General features: G+C 29.6%; 2 protein-coding genes across 5 annotated transcripts in view; one reads left to right on the top strand and one right to left on the bottom strand.

Moving 5' to 3' along the window:
- Nucleotides 1-2382: 2382 nt before the first annotated feature.
- MED8 (mediator complex subunit 8) lies at nt 2383-10785 on the bottom strand. Its single transcript, XM_075373800.1, has one exon. The coding sequence runs from the start codon at nt 10268-10270 to the stop codon at nt 9476-9478; it is 795 nt and encodes a 264-aa protein (XP_075229915.1). The 5' UTR covers nt 10271-10785; the 3' UTR covers nt 2383-9475.
- A 4634-nt stretch (nt 10786-15419) lies between these two features.
- LOC142329144 (mitochondrial inner membrane protein OXA1L-like) overlaps nt 15420-26014 on the top strand; it is a 39862-nt gene continuing 29267 nt past the window's right edge. For 3 of the 4 annotated variants that reach the window (XR_012757427.1, XR_012757428.1, XM_075373482.1), the window contains exons 1-4: nt 15420-15674; nt 20130-20180; nt 21773-22132; nt 23276-23447. Coding sequence is in view for 1 of the 4 variants with exons in the window: in XM_075373482.1 (XP_075229597.1) it covers nt 15609-15674; nt 20130-20180; nt 21773-22132; nt 23276-23447 (649 nt within the window). In the remaining 3 variants the exon portion in view is untranslated. The remainder of the gene's footprint in view (nt 15675-20129; nt 20181-21772; nt 22133-23275; nt 23448-26014) is intronic. The other variant, XR_012757429.1, reaches the window with a different exon arrangement.

Here is a 26014-nt window from a genome sequence, read left to right on the forward strand (position 1 = left end):
CATTTGCAGATAGTTTACTTTTAACAATTTTCTGTGAAATTTCAAAATACTTAGTTGCTGCAAAAAGCAGGATGTGTATTTTGTATTTAATTCCCATTCATAACAAGAAAGGTTGTTCTGACTTATCTGCTGCAATTGGTGGAAATGAATAGGCTAGTCTTCCGTTAAATTAAGTTTAGTTTTTAGGACACAATACTTCATCATTTAGAATTAAGTTTTTCAAGTTAAAATGTTTATAATTATTATAATAGATTAATTAATTAATAAAATATTATTATAAATACTTTAGCAAATACATATTTCTGTCCTAGTCAGCCAGCAAATTTTATAAAAACAACAAAATTACATATGAAAACGCTTACTGAAAATAAAAATGAAGATAATATTTGTATTACTCAGTAATAAAATATTTTTAAAATATTATAGAAAACAATTAATGCATCGAAACAGTATTATTTTTTAATTATTTTATATTAAATCAAATTAAAGATGATGTGAATACAATGATATTTTTATTAAACTTATTAAAATTTTATCATTATATTAAGTTATAAAAAAATTAATATTTTATAGAAAAATAAAAGTTATAACATTTGTAGTTATATTTTATGTTCAAAATAAATATTTTATTTTAAAAATAGCTTGTTTTATTGACTCCCTTTCCCAAAAGAAGTCTTGCAAAGTGATAAAATTGTAAGTGGTCTTGCATGACAGAGTTGACCAAACTTTTTCTAATACGTAGAGCAATCTTCTGCTTCTATGAACAACTTAACTTAATTCATTCCTTGAAACAATTTACAGTTCAGGAAACCAGTCATTGTACTGAAGTTCGATGAGCATTTTAAATTTTTTTAATATGAAGGGCCAAAATCACAAAGTTCATTCACCTCTTTATTACTGGAATGCATACCTAGTCATTAAGATCAATTTTTTTACTAGTTGTTTTTGTTTGCAATTCATATTTAGTAGTTTTTTATTTATCTGTTTTATCAAAATGCTGTCTAATAACATTTAAATAAACACTTAATAAAAGAGATGCAATGTTTACAAACAAAAAAAAAGAACTCCATACAACATGGGTGGTTGTATCAGTGCTTCAGACCTGGGTATTTCTTTTAATAATGTAGCATTTTGGTTTTTGTATGTAATCTACCTTTTATAACAAACACAGTAACAATGTAAAAAACTAATACCAAAAGTCAACTTTCATGGGATCCTGCATCATCCATTGTTAAAAGATTCCAAAATTACATTATAAAAAAGAAATAAAAACTAAAAATTTAGAAACATAAACCCCAATAACCACAAAACTTGAACAATATAATATAACTCACATGGCAACTGGATTAACAAAAATAAAATAAAATTTTAATTCATGACTATTAAATTCCAGTTTGCATAGAGTTATATTGTTCCAACTGTTGTGGTTATTAGGGTTTATGATTTCTAAACTTTTACTATTTATTTTCTATTTTTGTTTGATATAATTTTGGATTTTTTTTTACAGATTGATTATGAGGATCCCACGAAAGTCAACTTCTAGAATTAGTTTTTAGGTTCTGTTACTGTTTTATTTTTGGTTATTTGACACAGTGATCAGTATGTTGATTTTTTTTTTAATTTTCACAATGTACCTTTTATCAACATTATATTTTTCAAGAACACTTCTACTTCTATTTATATATATAAATAAAGGAATTACAGCATCACAAAATGGTATTATTTTAGGCCAATAAGGAACATACGAGCATCAGGAACTCATAATGTTACAACACATTAATCAGAACCAAAGCAAAAAGATCAAGAAAACTGCAGTTGGAATTATAACAGCTATTTTTAAGAAAAAACCAAATATATTGACACAGTATTATTATTATATGTTCAATGAATTAATGTTGTCTATGACAAAATAACACAATGTTTAAAGGATTATTCATTAGAAAGCATTACAAAAATAAATAAAATTCAGTATCAGCAAGTAAATATTTAAAAAAAACTGCTAGGTAGGTGTGCATATATCTTATCCTGTATTATATATGTTCAGAACTTTTACATACATTTTTAACCCACATTTTTAACACCAAACCAAACAGATTATGGAACAATGATAAATCTCAAAATACAACTGAAGTTGACAGATTTTATAAAACTTCTAGGGAAAAAGAATGTGTAGTGAAGGCGAAACCATTAACTAAAATTTAGTTTTTTCAGATATCCCCGAGCAAATAACATTAAAAAATTAAGTTTCACAAGAAATCGGGCATAATGTATAGCGTGTTATTTGCACAGGTCAGTATAAAAATATCATAAGTATAACTGGAAAAATGGTTTCCAGAAAAAGCTTCCTTTAGTTAGGTTTAGGTAAAAATATAAAATAAGAAATAAAAGTAATGCAGTAATTTAATATCAAAAAAAGAATGATCCAGTGATACCAAATTTGCTTAGTATTTTCAAAATATACAGTATAATATATTAATTTGAATTAATTGTACTTGAGACTACAATTTTAATAATTAATAATACACTTAAAATATAAAAATATAGAATATACATGGTAGAGTGCATCAAAGTTATCTTAACGTAAACACAATGATGCGCTTAACATAGAACATAAACACAGAACAACTTCTGTGTTTATGGAGGGGGAAGGTGACCATCGGTAACATTCCTTTCTAGTGCTTCACATGGTTCTAATAAAATAGTATTACTTTTTGTTAAAACAGTATTTATCAATACTCCTTTCACAGGAGTAAAATACAGTAAAAATAGTATTTTTTGCTATTTTCAATGTTCTTATAAAATATAGTATTTTCAATACTAATTCCGCAGTTGGTGTATTTTCAGTTAGAATTATAGTGTACAGAATTATGGTGTGTAATGCCTCAAAACCAAGATCTAATTAATTGTACACTGGGATAGGAGTGCTATAAGAAGTCAAGACTAAAAACAATTTAGCATCTACAAACAATTTCATAATAAAATCTTGATATGTTACGTTGAAAAACACAAGTTTGCAATGCTGATTTATGTGGCATTTCAGTTCCCATTATGCGAAAAATTATAACTAAAAAAATAAACTTGGTGAAAATGAAAATTTCACTACACCAGGAAAATCTCGAAAAAGAATGAAAAAAATTAGTATCAATGATTTTCAAAAATGTGCATTATGGAACATTGTATATAATTTTCATATACACCATTAAAAAATTACCAACGTTAAATAAATTCTTAGCAATTTTGAAAACAGAACATAAACATTTAGATTTCAAATTTATGCACGAAACATTAAGAAAGATTTTACAGAACATGAGTTTTCGGTAAACAAAGACTGCTGATGACAGAAAGCCGCTAGTGGAAAAACACGACATTCGTTTAAAATGCATAAATATTTTTTAATTTACAAAGTTATAGAAACTATGGCCGAGTGAATGACAATTTTTGTAGCATGTGAAAATGCCTAACCAAGAATCAAACCCGGGACCTCTGGATGAAAGCCCACTCACGCCATGGAGGCTGACCAGCTTCTGACAAGTCCTATATTTATTCAAATTGCACAAAACGTTTTTTGGACTGATGACTCTGTTCAAGGTTGCAAAAAAACTGTATCAAGAGGTCAGACTGATTGATAATGGTGCACGCCGGAGGTGAAACTGGAGAAGTCTCTAATGGTATTTTTGTTGGGAAAAATTACAAAATAAAATGACATAGCTCGTTTTTGCCAAAAGAATTGGACTTTAATTAGAAAAAAACAACTTCCAACCTTTTCTTTTAAATCATAACCTTAAAAAAATTAAATGAAATTACAAAATAAACTTAACTTAATCCTACACAGTATTTATACAAGGATATCAGCTGAATCAACATATCTATTATAATATTAAATGACAAATACATAAATATACATTTTTCAATTAATCATTTTGAAAATCTATTGTATTAAATATGAGTCTAAAAACGGTTTAAATAACTAAATACATTATTATTCACACTACAAGATGGGCAATAAATATTACTAGATCAAATCACAATATTAATTACAAAGAAGTCCAAAATCATAATTTCACTTCAGGGATTATTTTCTTTAGATTAATTTAAGAAAAGTAATATGAATTCAGTTCATGAATAAATAAAAATTAATCTCTGCACTTAACAAATTTATGCATTTTACAAATATTTTATAATTAGTGTTCTATTTCATAACGATCAAATGAAGTTCTAATTTCTAAAAAGAAAAATCTACAAAATATTTGAATAATGTTGATTTTATTGACGTAATGGTCCAAATATTTTCATACAAAATAGCTTCCTGTCCGAGACATTTTTTTGAAAATCAAATTATTTAATCATCCATAAATAAATATCAGTAATTGTATTACTTACAAAGGCATTCAAAACACAAACTTTTAAACACATCAAGATCCATGGCAAAATAAAACTATAAATATTTCAGACCGTAGCTGTTAATAAAATATATGAAGTAAAATGTAAATATTTAGTTGTAAAATTATGTTAACATCTACAATAAAGACGCTTGAAAGACAATGTAAACACTGTACGCAATTTATTGAAATTCATTTTATGGTTAAGAGCAAAGTGTAAAAATATTAATGAATCAAAATTCAGGAGGTTTAACATTTACGAATAATACGCAGCATCACAAATTTGTAATAACCAGTTTGGAAAGATCCTGCTTCGATAAATTTGGCTGGTTTGTAGTAACTGAACCACTTTCAACACTAGACATTATCTACTGAATTTAAAATTAACTTATCAAAGAAATGAGGCAAAACAATCATAGAAATGTGTGAAATCACGAAACACTGACGAGTACAACAACACGATATAGCGACCGAGTTTTACCACGCTAAACGAGAGAGAAAACATGACAGAGTCGCAGGCATCCACACACCGTGGAAATTTGACCTGCACTGAAGAAAGGTGGCATGATGAGAAGAGGGGAAACAAACTAGGCCGTAGACAGAAGAGAGTGTGTGTGTGTTGACAACAGGTAGTGTGCAAGTGTTAGTGCAAGAAGGTAACAGCATAGGTTGGTGACGATAAGAGAAACGTGGGGAATTTGGGAACGATAGACATAACAACGATTATTTTTTTTTATACACAAGCAGACCATTAAAAGAATTATGTAAGACTGATAAGAAAATTTCTGAATACGAACAAGTGGAAGAATGACATCATCGCAGACAAAGAAAATTAAACTACTAGGAACTTTGAGAACAACATTAAAATTGGTGAGAACAAAAAACAATTATGATTAATTTGGTTAAATAGAAATTGTTTTTAAGAATCATTATGACTACAGCAGACAAAATAATAACAAAAACATTATTGGATTAAAGCTACTTTACGCATTGGCGTAAACAATTTTAATATTAAAATCAGGTCAGAAACAAGGTGATTGCCATGGCGACTTGAATGCCAATAACTATGAAAAATGGCTGAAAACAAAATTGATTCAAAATCTTCCACCTCATTCAGTTTTAGTTTTCGACAATGCATCTTACAATAATAGAAAATTAAACCAGGTTCTGAACTTGGACTGTTGAAAGCAAATGCTATTAGAAAGGTTGCAAACTAGAAATAGTATATGCTCATCGCAGATGTTAAGTCCAATTTTATCAATTGGTTAGTAAAAGTTAAATAAAGTCCACTACTATGGAACAATTTATTTTGACAAAATAATGGAATATTACAGTCAGAGTGTTTTAATACTGCCACCATACCACCCTAAACTTAACCCGATTGAGCTGATTTGGGCAAGAGTATAAAATCAGATATCTGAAGATAATGTTTTACCTCGGCAAAATATTGGTGAAGTTAAGCAAATGGAAGAAGAAAAATTTTCTGAATTTATGGCTGAAGACTGCAATCATGCTTTAAAATTTGAAAAATCATATTCCAGAGACAGATGCAGTTGCAGATATGCAAACTGAAAATTTTATTATAGTGATGAGTTAATGATAGTGATGAGTCTGAGATATCAGACTGCAATGATACGGATAATGTAATTGACAATAGTATGGATGGCATTGAGCCACTTGACTGACTTAAATAAAACATGGCTTATTAAAAAACAAAATAATATAGCATCATTTATAATTTACTCAATCAATACTATCCTATTTTTCCTTTCTGAAAAATAAAATTGAGAATTAAAGAAAAAAACATTTTAAAAATAAAAGAATACATAAAATATGCAAGAAGAAAATTTCGTGAAAAATAACAAACAGCACACCTAGTTGCCATTCGTCACCTATGTGTATTGTGTGCACCAAAGGAATGCGTGTGGGTACAGGTGTTTGTATGTAATTTCACAGACCCAATCTTACTACCACCAGTCTAGCATATCTTGACCATGCTGCAAGGTGGTTGTGCTAAGATAACTTTGTTCTACTCTACCACACATTTCTTTACAATTACAATTATTACTAACAAAAAATTTGAGTTAAACATTTGTAAATGATTTATATATAATAAATACTAGAATATACGCACATTAATTTTATCTTAAAAAAAATAATTCAAAAGCATTTTTTCCATGCTGAATTCTTAACAAAAATATGACTTGCAACACACAGCAGATCCATGAAAATAAGTTTCAATACAAATTAACATAAACAAAATATGAATAAAAATTATTAAATTTAAATTATTTTAAAATTTAAATTATTAAATCTTCATAATTAAAAATCAAAAAACAAAATTAGTTTCAGACTATAGAAAATAATTTTAATAAAAGATGATATGAGAATGCATTAAAAATATGCAAAGGAAAAATAATAACTATTACATAGGCACTTGCTTCAAGTTAAAACATAACAGTACATTGATAACAAATAAATATGATAAAAAAAGCAATAAACATACATCTCACAATTGTATGTTAATTTATATTTAACATAATTACGAAAAAAGAAACGATTTTTCTATTCAATTACTGCCAAAGCACAACAGCATGTTTAATCTAATCAACATTCAGCAAATCCTTCTTTCCTTCTTCTGTTATAGATAGTCAGTTTTAGACAATCCACTGTTGTTTTTTTTTTGTGGACAAATGAGACAACTAAAATTTATCACCTTGAAGTAACAATCAAAAGATGTGGAAGTGAGATTCATTCTTTCTTTCACACTGGTACAATCTGGGATTTTTAAGAATCAAAAAATTAGCAGCAGAGGCAACTGAGATAAGAACACAAGAAAAACCATATGAGTGCATCCTTCCCCTTTCTTATCTGATTTAAAGAAAAAGTACATTCCTTACAGTAAATGACTGATGAGGCTAGAGTACAGACATTTCATTCCTGTCCTAAGATAAAATACCAATCCATGGTACAAAAGCAAACCAGTAACCATTAAGAGTGAAAATGGTTAACCAACAAAACAATTTTGAGTGGATTTCATATTTAGACACACTCATCAACTAACAATAACAGCGTAGCATAATTATGAAACACAAAATTATAAAAAAAGCATTATATAGGAAACCTACTTTCTGCAATAAATAACTTTCACAGTATTGAAATAGTGTAAATGAAAATTATAATAATCCGGTAACACATAAGAAAAATTAAAATCAGCTATATAATATAAAAAACCTAATTCTTATCAATGTGAATTGAACAAATAACACTGACTCATCTAATATTGAAATAAATTACAGAAAGGAGAATTTATAATCAATTCTAGATATGTCTAGGAAAGGTAGAAGGGAATAAATATGAAAAAGCTTTAAAAGTACCTGAGCACATTCAAATATAACAGTCAACAAATGAATATAAATCTTGAAAATTTGCTGGCTATACATTCCTCCATGCACTGTTATTCAGAAGAGCAGTTGTTAGTAAATTCATCAAAACAATAAACAAATAAAAATATTAATGATTATTGTAATCAGAAATGAAAAACCTGTATAAAGAAAGGTTTATAATCGAAAATAAAAGCTGGTCGATTTTAATTAGCTATGTACTACACAAGATTTTTAGTTAAATATTTATGAAGAATATAATGAAGGCAACGTTACTTAGGACAAAAAAGTAAAGAGAATCAAGAAGATGAAAGAGAATAGAGATGTCAAAACAACAACAAGTCCTACATCACTAAGCGTAGAAATCTTTTCACAGTGACCAAGATGAGTCCTCATCTAATGTTGACAACAATGCTGAGACTTTTATGTAATAAGCTATGTATTCCAAAACAAATCACAAAAAACTTCTAATATAATTAAACAATTTATATAATCTGCATAACCTAAAACTTTTAACAAGTATTGTTAATTTGCAACCAATTCACTTCCTTAATACATGAAAATGTGTTTGTAGATCTTTTCAGGGACTAAGTAGTCACTCCTTCATTACAAGATAAGATAGTTTTAAATTTTTTCATAAAAATTTTAAATCAGATTTCATCCAGCTTATCAAAAATTTATATTATTAATCTACATTTAACAACTTAAAAAATAAATAAAAAATTTCAAAATTCTTTTGTAAAGCATAAGAAACAGAATAAACACTTATTAAAGTATTAACTTAAATTATTTTTCAAAACTGAATAAACTTAATAATTTTAACAACAGAATAAAATTCACTACGTAAAACAAATTTAAGTATATTTATTCTAGAAAAAAATGTTATATATTATTATTGCGTATTTTATTATCATGTCACATTAAAAAAAAAAAAAAACTAAATGTATTAAAAAAGTATGGAAATATGAAAAATATCACCAAAACTCTGATATAACATAAATGCGATGAGATTAGTAAACTATTGGATGACTAGATTGGACATTTTTTTACTGTATAGGCCAATATACTTAAATGAAAGAACTAAAACAAATTGATATGAGTTGTAAAATGGATCTAACAATTTAAAAAAAATGTTAACATGAAACACATACAACACAAATGAAGGTAAATTACAAAATTGCAACATGAAGCACATACAACACAAATAAACCTGAATTACTTTCATAACCTGACCTACCTACAATTTGGAATTATAGATTATCCAAACTTAAAAAGTTGATATCAACCTAGATCAATTAGTTTCTTGGTTTATTACTTCAATGTTTTGGTACATGAACAATTTTTAAAATTATATATTAAATATAACATTTATTGAATAATTGGAAAGATTAAAATTAAATCTAAATTACATATAAAACTGCATTCATATTTATAAAGAAAAAAATCCGTAAATTCAGTACTCAAAAGTATGTTTACAAATAATTATAACATAATAACACAATGTTTAAAACAAATAAAAACTTAATTTCCGTAATATGAACTTATTTCCCACAGACACCTATTTATTTATTTTATAATTTCATATATTTTATTTCATTACTTAACACCTGCAGCATAGACAATTTTTATTAAAATAAAAGATATAAAAATTCATTACAATAGTATAGCCTACTTATCAACTTACCAGTCTTTACTTTGATAATTTATATTACTTTATCGTGCATATGGATGAATTTGTGTAGCAGCCTTAATATTTGTCTTTATTCCACTAGGAGCTTTGCCAACTGGTCCCATTTGTTGCTGTTGCTGATTTGGATTCATTGGACCACCAGGACCTGGTTGTCCAGGTGGTCCACCACTACCAGGCCTACCCAATGGAGCCATCATCATCCCTTGGGATCCTGGTTGTACACCTTGTGGCATCATCTTCAAACCTTTACCTAAAGCAACAGCAGCAACTAATGTATGCGTATCTGTTACTGATGATGTTTGTGTTGCACCACCACGAGCACTGCCTTCACTCTCCCATTCTTCTCTTGCTTTGCTTACTATTTCCCAAACATGACTGACTACTTTACTATAAGCAGTCATCTGTTTCTGAGTAGTTTCAAAAGAAAGACTAGCAGCTTTATGTTCTAACTGTATCATTTTACTTTCTACCTCAGGTTCAGGCTTGCTTCTCAAGTAATCAGGAACCACATCATGAGCAAATGCTGGAACTCTCTGTTCAGTAAGGCGCAATAGTTCTTCATCACGCTCTTGGCTCAATAATAAAGGTAATACAGTCAGATTGCGAAGTGGAGGTGATTTGTCATGCGTCAACATTTTTGAAAGGGATGTTAAATGACCTGATAATAAAGCAAAATTATCTAGGAATGTTGGCCAATTCAAGGTTTCATATTCATGTTCTATTTTAAATATCATGGCAGCAATTGAATTTTTCAAATCATTCACCCGCATAATAATGGCATCAAGTGCCGCTTCCAATTGTTTTTCTTCCCTCTGCATTTTGTTATAGCATTCAACAGTCTAGATATGTACCAAATAATTTGATTTCAATAACTTATAAAATAATAAGGAGCTCCAATAATGTTAACGATTAAATAACCTCAAAACTTTACCATCGAACAAAAAAACATATTTATAAATTTATAACGCATCAAATCCCATGGCTCTTCTTCTGGCGTAACATCCTAAACATGCGCAAATCCCAATGAAACTAATTCCAACAACCAAAATGAAAGCCAAAACATCACCAAAATCAACTCCACCCAAAGCGAGGGCCCGATCACAACATATAAGTAACAGAATGAGAATGTATTTGAGCATTTTTATTTCACTTTATAACACTTTAGAAAAATCCCGTGACTACACGAACGAAATAAATCCGTTCTACACATAAAAACTATAAACTACTTCTTAGACGCAACTAACCAAATGATTACACAACCACCAAGGAATAATAAAATTATGCAGTCATGTTAGTTTATATTCTACGCATGCATACGTTCTCTTTGCATTTTTTTTTTTTTCATTAAAAAACCTTTTTTTCCAAATGTTTCTATTACTTTAGTCAAAACATTATATAACGCATGCGCTTTTGTATTTATTTTAAATTGCTTAAGAGTTATATAATACAACAATTACCCACAAATTAATTAATTATTGCTAATAATATAATTATTTTATATCTGACATTTATATTGTTAGTGTTTATTTTTCTTAACCACAAACTGAATATATATATAAATATATATCTTAGAAGATTTCAGGCCTGAAAATGTGCTGTGTATTAATTAACATGTAAAAAAATTACATTTTTCCCAGTCATATTGAGTACTTAGACGTTAACATGATCCTGAATAATGAATCAGCAGTAAGGTACTGCTTTGTTGTAATTGCCTTTTGTGAGGTAGAAGCGCCAGTAGTCAGATTTGTTAGCCTTTGTACTTCCCTCTTCACGTTTCTACTCCACGGTTTTGACGGTTTTCTCCTTCCTGACTATACTGTGCAAAGTCCAATTTCATTAGCCTCACCAGCCAGCAATAACATCGTTTTATTTTGCTGGTTTGGGAAAATGGAGAAATGAAATGTTTTTTGAGTCGTGAAATCTTTTCATTATTTCTTTACGATACATAATACATGAGCATGTAGAGCTCAGTTGGCAATAGTTGAACAATTGAAATAGTTAGCAATTGAACATATAAAGCTTTCTTTTATTTCTTTAGGTTGTATAATACTAATTATATGAACATATCAAAGTCATTCAATAACAATAAAATGATCCCCGTTTATTTCTTAAATTTTCCTTTCTCTTCTTGACCCCGCCGGGTTGGTCTAATAGTAAAATTCGTCGTAAATCACTGATTTCTAAGTCGAGAATTCTCAGATTCGAATCGTAATAAAGGTGACTGCTTTTATTCGGTTTTGAATTCTAGATTGTAGATACCGGTGTACTTTGGCGATTGGGTTTCAATTAACCACATGTTTCAGGTATGATCGACTTGAGACAAGATTACACGTCAAGAATAATGGACGCGGCTGCCTCCTTCGGTCTGCGATTCTAGAAAGCTACATGGGTTATCTGGAAATTTCTGTAATATTCATAAGAAAAAAGATTCTATCATTATTCTAAACCTTTAAATGGTCTTTTATTAATTTATCTTGTAACTGAGCATTTTTAACAAGATTTTTCAGTGTTTACATAGTATCATATAATTCCTGTTTAGCCCCAGACCCCAACACTAGCCAATAGAGAATAAATAGGGTATGTAGGCTGAAAACCAACATAATGTCTTACATACCCTATTTAAAAATAAATATAAATGTCCTCATTTTATTTACCCTGCTACTAAAATTATTGTGATGGGTGTACAAACTGAGCTGAATTCTCTTCAGTAAAAGTACATAAAATGTATTACATTTTAAAGAATTTAATTCTAAGCTATTAAATAAAAATTTTAAGGGCAGTGCTAATATAAAATAAGAGTGATTCCAAAGTTATAGGTAATGACAGACCTATTTTGTCGATTGATTCTATAACATAGAAGAATTGTTACGTTTCGTTCAGCATGAAAACTTGTTTCTTCGGTTCATAGCTTTGCTTTCAAAACACAAATCTACATCAACAATCCTTTTCTTAGTAAAGGAAATTAGGATGCAATCTAGGAATGGACAGTTGCCCTTAAATTCTGTGATTTGAGCAAAGCATTTGACTGTTTCTGTGATTCTTTTGAAAGGTATAGTATCAACGGTATTGTTTTTAATACTAGGATTACCTGAGTATTAGGCATCAATTTGCATTTCCAATTGGAACTATATCCGAAGCTTTGTGCATTGAATATAGTATTACAATTACCTACAGCTGCCTCCTTGATCCCTTGTTCTTAATTTTTATATGTGATCTAACTGTTGTAGAATGAACATTTCTACATGCAAATATACAAATTGATATCTACAGATAAGGATCTTGCAAAGATGTGTTAACATATGGAATGCTGTTTGGTGTATACCAATGATTTGTTGCAACCAGGAATTTAGTTCAGATAAAATCAAACATGTCTTATAAAGGGTAGAGCAGAGGAAACTAATGTTTTTTAAACTGCTAGTACTCAGCGGCGAGTGGAAGTATTGACCTTTGGCGACCTCTGACGGACAGCTGACACTACGCACTTTCAGTCGCTATGAAGTGTTGGAGCGCAGAACATCGCGTACTTTGCTGTCGAGTAGTTTTTTTTTATAGAAACAATGATTCTGTGGTCATGGTTCATTGTCTTTTCAGTCGAAATGTCAGACGTCGAGGTGCAGTTCTAGATCGGAATGCCATACTCTGATAGTTTGAGGCGTTTGGAAGTACTGGATTTGTGACGAAGAAAAACTCCGAAAAACGTAAACAGAGTGAGAAGGGCAGTTCTTGCTAATCCAAAACGATCCGCTTGGCGACAGGCTGTTGCGTTGGGTATGTCATGTCGTTCGCTACATTGCATCTTATACGGCGATATCAAATTTCTCCAGTACAAAATAATGATTCTCCAGCAGCTAAAAAAAGGGATTTTGTAAACGCAAATATTTTGTGGCATAATGAATGGCATTCTTACAGAAGATGTAAACGCCCTAATAATGATGAGTGACGAAGTCCATTTCCATCTGGATGGCTATGTTAATGTACAGAATTGTCGATACTGGGCGTCGGAGAACCCACGCGAACTACACCAAAAATCTCTCCACACTTCAAAAGTAACGTGTGATGCGGTGTCTCCAAGATAGGGATTGTCCTAACCTTTTTGAAGAGGAGGGAAACCACAGTTATAGTGACATCAGCACGCTACATTAACATGTTAAATAACTTCCTGCGTTCAGAACTGGAAAGGCATCTGGTGAGCATGAGAGAAATGTGTTAACAACAGGATGGCGCTACAGCTCACATGGCGAGAGAATCGATTAAAGTGGTTCAAAAAATGTTTCCTGGACATGTCATATGATTTGGTGATGTTTCTTGGCCCCCCAATCTCTCACGATCTATCGATTTGTAACTTTTTTTGTGGGGCTACCTGAAATCAAGAATGTACATGAACAAGCCACACATAATCAAAGACCTGAAAATTTCCATTTGTCAAGAAATTGAAGATGTGTTGAATGAAATGTTGGAGAAAGCCGTGCAGAGCTTTGAGGAGAGGCTCCAAATTTGTAGACGGTTGTCATCTTACTGACATTATTTTTCAAACCCAGTTAAGGTATGTTGAGTTAAATAATGCAATAAAAATATTATTATTTAATGTAACATTTTTTTTTATAATTAAAACAACTGAAGTTTTTTTCAGTAGTGAAAAAACATGTAAAAAACCTCTGCTCCACTCTTTACAGCATTAAGTATCATACATTGATCTATGATATTCTAAGTGTAGAATTATTTGGCTTCTCAATTAGCCAGATATTACTTTGAAATTATGTTGGGCAAGTCTGCTGTAAACTTTATAGAATGTTTACTTTCTGATCAATTCAAGAGTTTGATAACGTTATTATACATTGACTACAAATCATGCAGTTTTTCAGTCACATTAACCAGGGGCTTATAGTTTGGGTCATGCTCTCAACTTTCTGCTTTAGGATTTAATAGAATTGCAGGAGGTTTCTGCTTTTGCAGAAAAAAACCAGAGGCATTACTTCTTGTTACTTCAGCCTTTGCAAATCATTGTTCAAGTGACTTTTAGTCTATTTGTTTATTGACATTACCTGTTCAACTGCTTAATTCTGTTTATATATTCCGTACCCTTGTAATTCAAATAAAAGACTTTGCCTTTATGACAAAAAAATGAAGGTGAAATTTTAATTTGTAGGTAGAGTTTATGAGTTGAAAGATTTTAATACATTAAAATGGTTCAATATTACTAAAATGTTTCAATGAAAATATAGCAGTAATATAATTTGTTTTTCACACCTCTTTTCTATTTTTTTTCTGAACCTAAATGGGCACAATTTTCCTGAGTCTCATTTAAATACCTGACTATTTATGGATGTCCTTCATTTAAACATATAGAGCTACATGATAATACCAGCACATGTAAATGAATAGCCATTTGTTCATTTTTTTAATGATAAATGTTAATTAACTTTAGTTTTCTTACCAGAAGTGATGAAAAAAGATTAGAACAAAAATGAGAATATTTTTTCTACTTATTTGTGAAACACAAAGAAGGGTCACATATGTTTTTGTGTAATGTAAGTTTAAAGCTTCATAGAAATTAATGCTAATCTTATGAATTTAGTTTAAAAATGCCAATCAAAAATAAAAAAAAACCCTTGTATAAGTATTACCAAATATCCATCCCGCTGGAACTTAACATCATTACAAAATTATTCTGTAATGAATGCTGTGGCAATTAATGCATTTTGCATTATTTAACTAGGACTAAAAACCTAGAAATATTTGGGTTCAAAGATCCTTTGTGGCTGAACTTGCTCTCTTTTCATACTTTTTGTTTTGCATAGTGTCTTGTTTATTGGAGGATAGGAATAATGCAATAAAAATTGTCAGTACCGTATTTTTAGACTCATAAATAATCGCAGTGATAAAGCGTAATAAATTAAAGTTCTGTATATACAAGGAAAACACAGTTAACTATATTCTTACAAGTAGTTCATCGAGATCTGTAACTACATGAACACCGTACTGTATAGGCAAACATAACCTATATTGTAATGAAATGTATCATTATTGGCAAAAAGGGGTTTATCTATAATTTTTCATTTTATGACGCGCAAAAATGGGTTTATGCGATAAAACTATGCTAACACATCCTATTTTCTGTTAGCTAAAGTTTGATTTAATTAAAACTTATAAGTAATAATGTCTTCTTTCAGGTGTATGTTTAAAGTGATTAATAGAATAAGGACAGAAAAAGGGCTTTTAAATGTAAGTGAAATGGTATTTTCATTAATAACTGCTGTAGTCAGTAATTTATTTATTTAATTATGTTCATGAGCGTATTTGTGTGTTGAACGGTCTTAAATAAATGTGTAAAATATAATAAACCGGTATTTCCTTTTGTACGTTACGGTATGTCCAATAGTATCATATTTACGATATTTATCAGTACAAGTTATTTAATTATTTTTCCGTTTATTTATTTATTTCTGTTTATTTTGATATTTGTTCTTACTGAAAGTATATCCAAAAACTTTATTAAAAATGTTCTATCTGTTATTCAAAATGAATTTTTATACATTTTTAACGTAACTGTTTGTCTTATTTGTGTTACTTCTCAGCTGTGATGTGTATGAAGTGCTAATATAAATCTGTTCCTTTGTTTTTTTTATAACTCACTCTGCTATATAATTTTTGGTTTAAATTCAACTCATATTAAATACCCATGGTGATGATGTAAATTTCATTAAGATCAGTTTTCCTAGTCTCTTCTGATAAGTTAAAATAGTTTTAAAAAATCTCCAGACACATATATTTCATTATTTATGAACATGATTAATGCAGGTTTTAGAAATGCTTGTGTAGTTTATATCCTACAGCAGTTTGTGAAATTGTTACCAAATTATTGCAAAGAGAGAATTTTTGTATTTTAGGAGGGATTAAAAGGTCTAGCTTTACTCAATAGGTATTTATGATGGAGCTTATTAAACAGCCACTATATAGGAAGAAGATAGAGGTTTCCCTGGTTGGTCCGCAAGCAATCACCATACCTGAAATGCTAAAGAGTAAAGTGACTCTATTGGTCCAACTATCATGCTTAGTGTAGAGGATGTAGCAGGATTAGACCTACAGTGCATATTGGGAAACAAAATATCAATAATAAGGAAAAGAGTGGCTGGTGAGAAAGGACAGTCTATTGTCTCAGGAACTATGTACAAGACTTGGAGGAAATCTCAAGGATCTTATAAGCACCAGATATCCACTCCACCCATTTCTCAGGAGATTCAAAGTATTTTTACCTAGATGGAAGCATCACATTACTGATCAAGGATTTTGTGTTAACTAGCTGAAATATATATTATAAAAAAACTGTTTTTCTTTCAGAAATTAAAGAGCAAGGATAGCTGCATCATTGTATAGATAGATACATTACCCATTCCCTGAATTACTTAGAATTTGGAAGTATCCCACCAAACTTCACTAAAACTATTCATGTAGCACCTGTTCATTTGTGCTACAGCATGATGATTGTGATCTCTGGGTGTATGTATATATATATCTTAGGGAGATAACAATAAATATGAATAAATTCTGATACTGTTTGGCTACACAACAAAGCTGTTTTTCTTGTTTTATTTATGTCACAATTTTTATTATTTATTTTTAATTTAATTAATTTAGAATAATCTATTTATCTAATTATTATGGTGACCAGTAGATACAGATTTCTGAAGGTTCTCAAAGGAAACAATGTTCTAATTTTTATTTGGTGATGCCATATGAGCTTGACTAGGTAGCTGTCAAGATTGTAGTGTCACACATTTTTTCAGTATGTTGTACGTGTGTACTATTTATTGGTTGGCCCATAAAATTATATGTGTGGACAGTATAATATAATAATTGCAATTATGAAGAATAGCTGAAATGTAATTCAGTCATTCATAACTCACAAATGAAACAAATATATCATAAAAGTGCATTTTATTTACTAAAAAAACTTACATTTATTTTTCCAAATTACCATTTACTACTACACATTTCTTCCAATGGGGACAAATCCATTCAGTTGAGATACCCGCAGCACTAGCAGTTTCATGTATCATCACTCTTCTGTCATCCAATACACTTTAATATCATGAACACTTTATCAATGATCTCTATAGTAGTGACCTTAATAAGCATCCAGAACATTTGGCATCACTTGTGATGGTATGACCACTTCAGAGATTTTAAAACCAGGTAAGTGTTTTAATCAAAGGTACAGATTACCATAATATTTATCAATTTTTTTTTTAGTCTACTGAGCAATTTGGCCTTCATTACGTAATGTTTAATCAACACATAAAAATGTGTCATCAATCTTAAACAATTCATTTTACTTTCTTGATTCAAACAGACACCAAACACCGAGAAGTTAATTGTTCAGGTCAAAACTTGGTGTGCGTTCTTCCAAAAGATGCTACTAACTGAATCACTAATGAGCAGCAGTAGTGCCAACTCTCAGACTTTGCACAGGCTTTTAAGATCACCCAAATATATATGTATCTTGTATAATAATAATAATTAATTTTTGTAAAGAATTTCTGATGAATTAATATGAAACTAAATTTCATGAATTGATAATGGAGAATTATATCACTGTGACATTTTACAGTGTCTGACATTGAAGAACAGGTTAAAGTTATCTTTAATTTAGTAAGTACTGTTTTGTTTTGCTAGGGGATTTATTTTCTCTTCAATAATACTGGTAAAAAAAAAAACGTTTTTTGTGCAACTTCAATAAAATTATGTGTTTCTACTTTATTTTGCAGCAGAAAATTCAAAAGTAACTGCCAAAACACTAACACTTCTTTTTTTTTTTATTAGCCATATTTCACATATCAAAAACTGGAAGAAATTGAAATCAGAACTATGGTTTATTAAGATATTTTAATTTTTTTTATTTATCATGAAATAACATTTTATTTAGCTACATAGGCAAAGAGGAAAAAGCCTATAGCAAAAGAAAATAAAATACTGTTAACATGATTTAACTTTGATAATTTTTTTTTCCTTTTATGTGGAAATCGTTTTTTATAAACCAGCAGCAGTCACCTTTCATTTCCAGGTCCCATCACCTGCTGTCTTCATGATTCTAATGTCCTGGTGGAATCTCTTTCCTTGTTCATCACTACTGCATTCGGATGTCCACGAATGAAACTGTTATGCAAATATAAAAAATGGTTTTTAGCAACATTCAACATCTGATGGTTTGATTGGTCTTAAGAAGCATTCATCCAAAGGTTTTGTAGTTTTCTTCTTTCTTGTTTTCTAAAAATACTTTTGCCACCTTCACGAATGATTTCCATGCTGCTAATTCCTTTTGGTTTAAGTTTTTCTTCAAAACCAGGGTCATAAATCACATCATATTTTCTAACATCATTAGAGTATTTTCTAACACCATGCCCTCTTTATGTTTGCTTTCACTTAATTGTGAAATTATTCTTTTAAATATTTGAACTCTTTGCCTTCTTTATCCATGGCTTTTATAAAAAAAATTATCAATCTTAACTTGATGTAAGTGGAGAAAAAAATTTTTACAGGTTCAACAAGAGGGGCATACAAGACATTATGGTCACATAGTTCAAAAGAATTTCTCTTTAGTTAGGCCCCTTTTTTTTTTTTGAATCTTGCTCTTTGCTATTCTATAATGATCCATGAGATCTAGATTTTTCACATTCAATGCAGGTAACATATTTGAAAATTCAATTTTATGTTTTTTTCTTTTAGTATTATTCTGTATTTTTACACCTAAAGTAGCAATCAGAATGATTCATTGACTCATGCCACAATATAGAAATATTAAATGGCTTAGAGTTCTATTCTTTTTCATCAATTAAACTAGTCATATTACAACTTACATGAAGTCTCAGTTTTTACCCTTATTCCCAATTTTACAGATAAATTTAAAAAAAGAAGCTTTTTTCACTTTTTTGTTATAGATCTACCATATGGCTTTATGTATAAATATACCGATCTTTATCTAGTAAGATTTTACAAGCTCTGTGGTGAAAACTTAATGTTTTGAAAGTAAACTGCCCTTAAAAAACACATAAACAAAGACTGCTCTTTACTTGGAATAAACACAGACAACGTCCCAGTACCCTCACCACTAATCTACTTATTTAACAACGGTGGTTTAGTGGAAATACTGAATGATGGTAGAGGGGATTAATGGTATAGTAACAAAAATGTGACATTTTGGGATTTTTAAAAATTATTAGCAAATATACTAGCTCTGGGATAATTAATTTATTACAAAATGAATAATAAGATTATAATTTTGTCTATGTTTCTAATACATTGTCGACCGGTACAATTATAGATTTAGAATCAGTTCTGAACAGAATACACTAGTAACTGTGATATGTTTACTGTCTGGTTTTGTTAAGTATGTGTGTTATGAAAACTGTATAATGTACAATCTTACTGTAATGACTAGAATTACATAATATGTAATTTATATAATCTTATTTTTTTTCATTTTTATATCTAATTCTAACCAAACTGTTATTATTTTCATTTATGTTTAACAAAAATAGTTGAACTCCAGAAGGTTTATAAAATTTGTTATTTCTTGTTCATAACATCAATGATATTAATTTAAATTTTGAACTTTTGTAATGGTAAGCAAAACCAAATTGTATCAACACATTTTTTAATAACTTATTAAAATGTTTTCAGTCATCTTTGCAAACATCTTCAGTGATTGGTACTGCTGTTTTCCATACTAATGTGAGTTGATGTTAGGGTCGCAGTGTTTTATTAATTAGATATGTATTCTGAATGAAGTAAAAGAGTGTGTTAGATTTGAATTGTATTTACTCATTTCTTGTTTGTTTTTGTACGTTTATACACTTCAGAATGAACTCACAAATTTAGATGTGGCTGAATATTTCAGTACGATTCTGAAGATCATGAAGGAACAGATGATAGTTAAAAATATTATAATAAACTTTCTGTAAGTGTTAGAAAAATTTATTTTATTTCAAGAAGTATCTGTTGCAATCTTTTCTGGAGAAAAGCTATTTGCAAAAAATGGATTTTTGACTGACAGTAATTAGGTTGTTGATCTTAATATTAGTCTGTATCTAGTTAGATTTTTAAGTTAATTACCAATAGAAAGTTTTACTGTGTTCAGTGTTGTGTGCTGCAATTGGTAATCTTGCATTCTACTGATGAGGCACTTGTTATTTTATCATTATTATCTATTAAAATTAATATATTTTAAAATATTTTTGTTTTCCCTTATTTGTGTTTATTTTATGAGTTGTATTTGTAAAACATTATACGACAACAGAAATCAAATAACATAAATAAATGCCCATCTGTGTTAAGGTATGATCTTTTTTATATATGTGCAAGATGGCGAGGTTATTGTTGATGTTGGTAAATGTAAATGTGTGATTTGTGCCTTTGTGGTGGTCAGAAAATTTTGACTATGTTGCAACAGAGTTAATATTCTACAAGTATACAAAAAAATCTACATCTTAACACACAATAAAATACAAATACAAAAACACACATGATGTACTAGATAAATAGACACAGTTCAAATGCACACATGTGCATATGTGTGAGTTGTATGCATGTGCATGCACACACACACACACAATTGTATTACATTCTTAGTGTGAGTATGCCTAATTAAAAAAAAAAAAAAACTACCAGAATTAAATCTGCTAATGCTAGTATGGAAGCAACATCAGTTATTGAGAATGGCTGGAAAGATGACTGAAAATATTTTGAGATGATTAAGTTATGTCTCTTATAGATTACACAGTATCCTTACCAAACATTCATTATTGTTGGGATAAATAATTTGGTTTCAGTGAAATTAAGTTAAGAATGAGAATAGATTCTCTTAAGGCTATATTGAGTTAAGTTAAGCTTCAGGTGTGTATTTTGGTAAACATGCAGTATTCATTATTTATGCAGTAAATAACCTGGTTTAAGTGAAATTTAATTGAGTTTAATCAGGTGTAGGTCAAGGTTAAGGTTAGGTTAAGTTGCTTTATAAGTAAATTATAAATTTGACAGAAACTTATCATTTATCTGATAAATTCACAATTTAAGATTCTGCTCAACTTAAGTAAATCTAACCTTATTTTTACCAAATTTAATTGAATCAAATTATTTGTCAGCAAATAATGTATATTACACGTATATATTGCAAAATAACCAAATTTTGGGTGCAGATGCTGTGTAACTTATGAGGGACTTAACTCAGGTGAAAAAGTTAATAATATTATTGATAAGAGAGCAAGCAAATTTATTACACAATTATTTGTGTTAACATTAATTTTGTGTTTTCATTTTCTTTTTAGGCTGAACATTACTACAATAGTGTTTATTCAAAGCACTTTCACGATGTAAAATCACACTTACCAGTTTCAAACGTACTATTCATTAATAATAATAATAATTTTAATGAAATTTTAAGTAAGCAACATTGTTATTTAAATAAACAGTGCTTAAATAATGTAAATATTAGAGTTATAAATAGAATACCACTGTTCAGCAGCCATAATTCATATAGACAGTTCAGTATCTCATTAGCCAATTACAATAATGATGTTTCTGTTGATGCTAGCTTAAGTAGTTCTCAAGTTACTCTAACTGCTAGTGTAGTAAATCCTTCTGCTACAAGTGATATTACAAATTCAGAAACCAGCTACATTGAATATGTAAGTATTGAAATATTTATTAATTTTGATTTATTGTTGGTAATTTACAGTTACTACTTTTCTGTTTTTGCCATGAAAATGTCTCCTGTATGATTTATATTGTTTTAAAATAAATTATCTTATCTATGTTTCATTATTAGTGATGTAAAAGTTTTGAATTATTTTGACGCATAATACTGTTATATACAGTTGTTTATGGGACCAATATCAGACAAGCCTTTCAAGTAATGAATGCTATGATATAGTCTTTCTAACATAATGTTTTTTTATTTAAGTGAAATTTAGAAGGCCTGCTATATTCAGTAAGATACATAATTATATATTGTACGTACACCAGTTGTAATTTTGTTCTAACTGACAACCGTTAAATTCTGTGAAAAGTACTTGGTCTGTCACAACATGATTGTATACTGGAACAATTGTTTACATGAGAATTTGTGTGTCTAAACTGTTAGCATGTCCTGCAGTTATTAGAGTCCTGAGTGAAGTCATTGAAATAGATGAGTCCCTATTTACAAAAAAAAAAAAAGATTATATATATATAAATATATTTAAGCTATTAGTTCACCAATAAATGTTCTGTGGAATAAGTGAGTGAAAGAAATTATGTTTCTTATTTGCAATTCTAGATCATATGGTGATTATTTGCAATCATATAGCCTCAGAAACTACTAGTGAGTGATAATTGGCTGTTATAACAGATTACACTTTTTATGCTTAATTGTGCTGAAATTTTTTTTTTTATCAAACACCTGATCAATATACACAAACCATTAAAAGATTGTGGAGGTCTGCTATATTTCAGCATAAGCATAACAGTGGAACAACAAATAATGTGTTCGACAGCTACTTGTGTGAATTTCTATGGCACCATCATCTTTCTCCTAACATAAACCCAATTGAACAAATCTTACATGATATTAGTAATTTATTGGCCTCCTTGATGAGCAAGTTTATATTTTTTTAAATTAATTAATGTAATAACTTGAAGAGGAAAGGTTTCATAGTGGATGATAATGATCAGGAAAATAATTTATAACAGTGAACAAGTTTTGCGGATTATAACATTTTATTTACAGTTTCAATATTTTGACTATAACTGTCAGTTGGATTAGTTGTACATTTTTTTTTTTTTTTTTACAGAATGGTACATTACAGAGTGACACAGTAAGTAGTGGTAATGTAACATTGATAGAAGAGCCTTCTTTTGAAAGTATTGGCCTTGGTGGTTGGAGTCCCCCAGGTCTTGTACAAAGTGCTATGGAGTTTCTACACATTTCTTACAGTCTACCTTGGTGGGCTTGTGTTGTATGTGGTAAGTGTTATACAGTTTTGTTAACTAATATTGTAGAATATAAATTATATTGATTGATTTACAAATAACTAATTTAAAGTAACCTGTAATACTTAGACAATAAACTTTTATTATGTGGTTAGAGCATAATAATTACAGATTAATTTAAAAAAAAAATGAAATTATATATTTTTAATCTTGTGTGTGTGCGCGCGCGCGCTCACATGTAATTTATTTAAAAAAGTGTCAAACTTTTCTAATTGTGTGTCAGCTAGTGCTCACAACTTGCCGAGAGGTGCTGTCTTGTAGCAACTTTCAGAAGTATGAAATGTGCCAGATCACATATGTGTCATTTGACACATCATCCTTCATTGTTAGTTCTTGAGCTAAAACAATTGGAGTAAACACATGTACTCCAACCTCTCTTCAGATTTTAAACAAAGTGAAAATGGAAGATATTGTAGAAAGTGTGTTTGTGTTAAATTTTACTTCAAATTCAATAAAATTTTTACATAGACCTTGAAATGCTTCTGCAAACATTTGGGGAAGACTGTCTAAGCAGGTCATAGTTCTACAAATGGTTTAATAATTTACAAGGGGGCAAAACATCAACTGATGAAGATTTTAGTCCAGGACAACCTTTCACGTCAACAATGATGATGCAATCTGTGCTTTTGTTCATGAATGCTGCTTAATTGCTTGAGAGATTGCTTGAGAAATGGGCATCAGCTTAAGATCATGCCATACCATTTTAATGGAAAAATTTAACATACATTGCATCTGTGAAATTGTTGCTACATTTACTGATGATCAGAAAGATAATTATATTAACCAGTTATGAAAACCTTTTGCAAAAACACTATAGTAGGGGATGAGGCTTCAGTTAATGGCTACAATTTAGAAATCAAGAAGAAATTATTGCCATGACTGAGGAAAGAATTGATTGTCCTAGCTAAAAGATAAAGCCAGCATAAGTTGGTCAAACATGGAAATGTTGTTTGTGGACTTCTTTTTGACTGGAAAGACCTGGCCCATTCTAAATTTATTCCAGAATATGGTCAGACAGTAAGCGAGGAGTTCTATATGGAAGTTTTATAGCATTTGATTGTTGCTGTACGTAGAAAGAGGGCTGAACTATGGGAAAAACAAATTTTGATGTTGCATTATGACAACTTGCCAGCTCACATGTCATTTCTTATCCGTCATTATCTGGCAAAACATGAGATACAAGTGTTGTGCTTCACCAACCCTACTCTCTGAACTTGGCCCCAGCACAGACTTTTGTTGTTTTTCAAATTAAAGTTAGCCTTGAAAGGGCATCATTTTCAAACCATAAACAAGTTGAAGAAAATACAACACAATAGTTGTATGTCATTCCCAAAAATTGAAGAAACATTAGGAGGGGTGTTGCCTACACCAGCGACAATTATGGAGAGGACAAGCCTGTTTAAAATTGTAAACACATGAATAAAGGTTTTTTATTACACAAATAGTGTTTTTTTTTGGTTTTTTTTTAATATGCCTCGCATATGTACATATTTGTATTTCTATTTGACAAGTCACATTTAAACTAATGTCTTCAGGCCAAAAAGAGACAGACAAGACCCAATTATATGATTTGATTGCAAACTGTACTCTTACCTATTGAGGTTAGGTTATAGATTGATTAATTTCTTTATGATTGTTGGAACACACTTGGATAATGTGATTAGAGTGCCACTGGAAAATCATCAGTATAAAATGTTATTTAATATCAAGGTCAATGATTATACAGATTACGATAGAGGATAGCCTAAATGATTAGGGATTTCATGATAGTGGGTATCCTACTGTGAATTCAGTCAGTCCTTTGACTGATTTCATGGTAGGGAATAGTGTCAAGAAATGTATTCAAGAACTGAGATGGAAATAACCAGTTGTTATTACATCTTGACAATTTTTATTGACATTGAAATATTGCTTCCTTCACTTAGTTAGAACTTATCTGAAATCTTTCTCACTATAAGGTACTTAAAACTTTCACAGATCATGAGGGATTATTTCTCCAACCAGTCAGTAGTTTTTTTTTTTTATAGTAGGCTGTAACTGTGTTCAAACCAATTGTTATATGAAGTATGTAAATGTTTTAAATATATATTATTAACTTTTAACTTTATTGGGTCTTAATTACCATAATTTTTAATAAATCATACTTCACTTATAATTGCTTATAAAAATGGAATGAATTCCTAATAAATCTGAATCGGTAAGTTTCCTTGTGCTCAAAAATCTGGAACTACCTGAATTTAATATTTGTTTGTCAGCGAATATTTTGAATTACAATTTTTTTGTATTGTTTTTTATCTTATCAATGTCTAATCTTTACATTGAGTATTACATTAATCAAATTTTGCTTATAAATCCATCAGATACCATATTTATTGTTTAAAAGATCTCTTAACATTTAAAAGATGTAAGTTGGTGTGCTGCAATGCATAAACCACCACCCAATCTATCTGCAATCAGTTTATCTTCAAAGCGTTTGATCATTTCATTTGCAAGAAATGTAAATATTGTATTCCAGAAAGTTTGGTAGTAAGAAAAAATGA

Source organism: Lycorma delicatula, chromosome 8 (assembly GCF_047948215.1).
Source record: "Lycorma delicatula isolate Av1 chromosome 8, ASM4794821v1, whole genome shotgun sequence".
Classification (NCBI taxonomy): Eukaryota; Metazoa; Arthropoda; class Insecta; order Hemiptera; family Fulgoridae; genus Lycorma; species Lycorma delicatula.

Excerpts from the sequence above, each read along its gene's own strand:
- MED8 (XM_075373800.1), bottom strand. The coding sequence starts at position 10,270 with ATGCAGAGGGAAGAAAAACAATTGGAAGCGGCACTTGATGCCATTATT.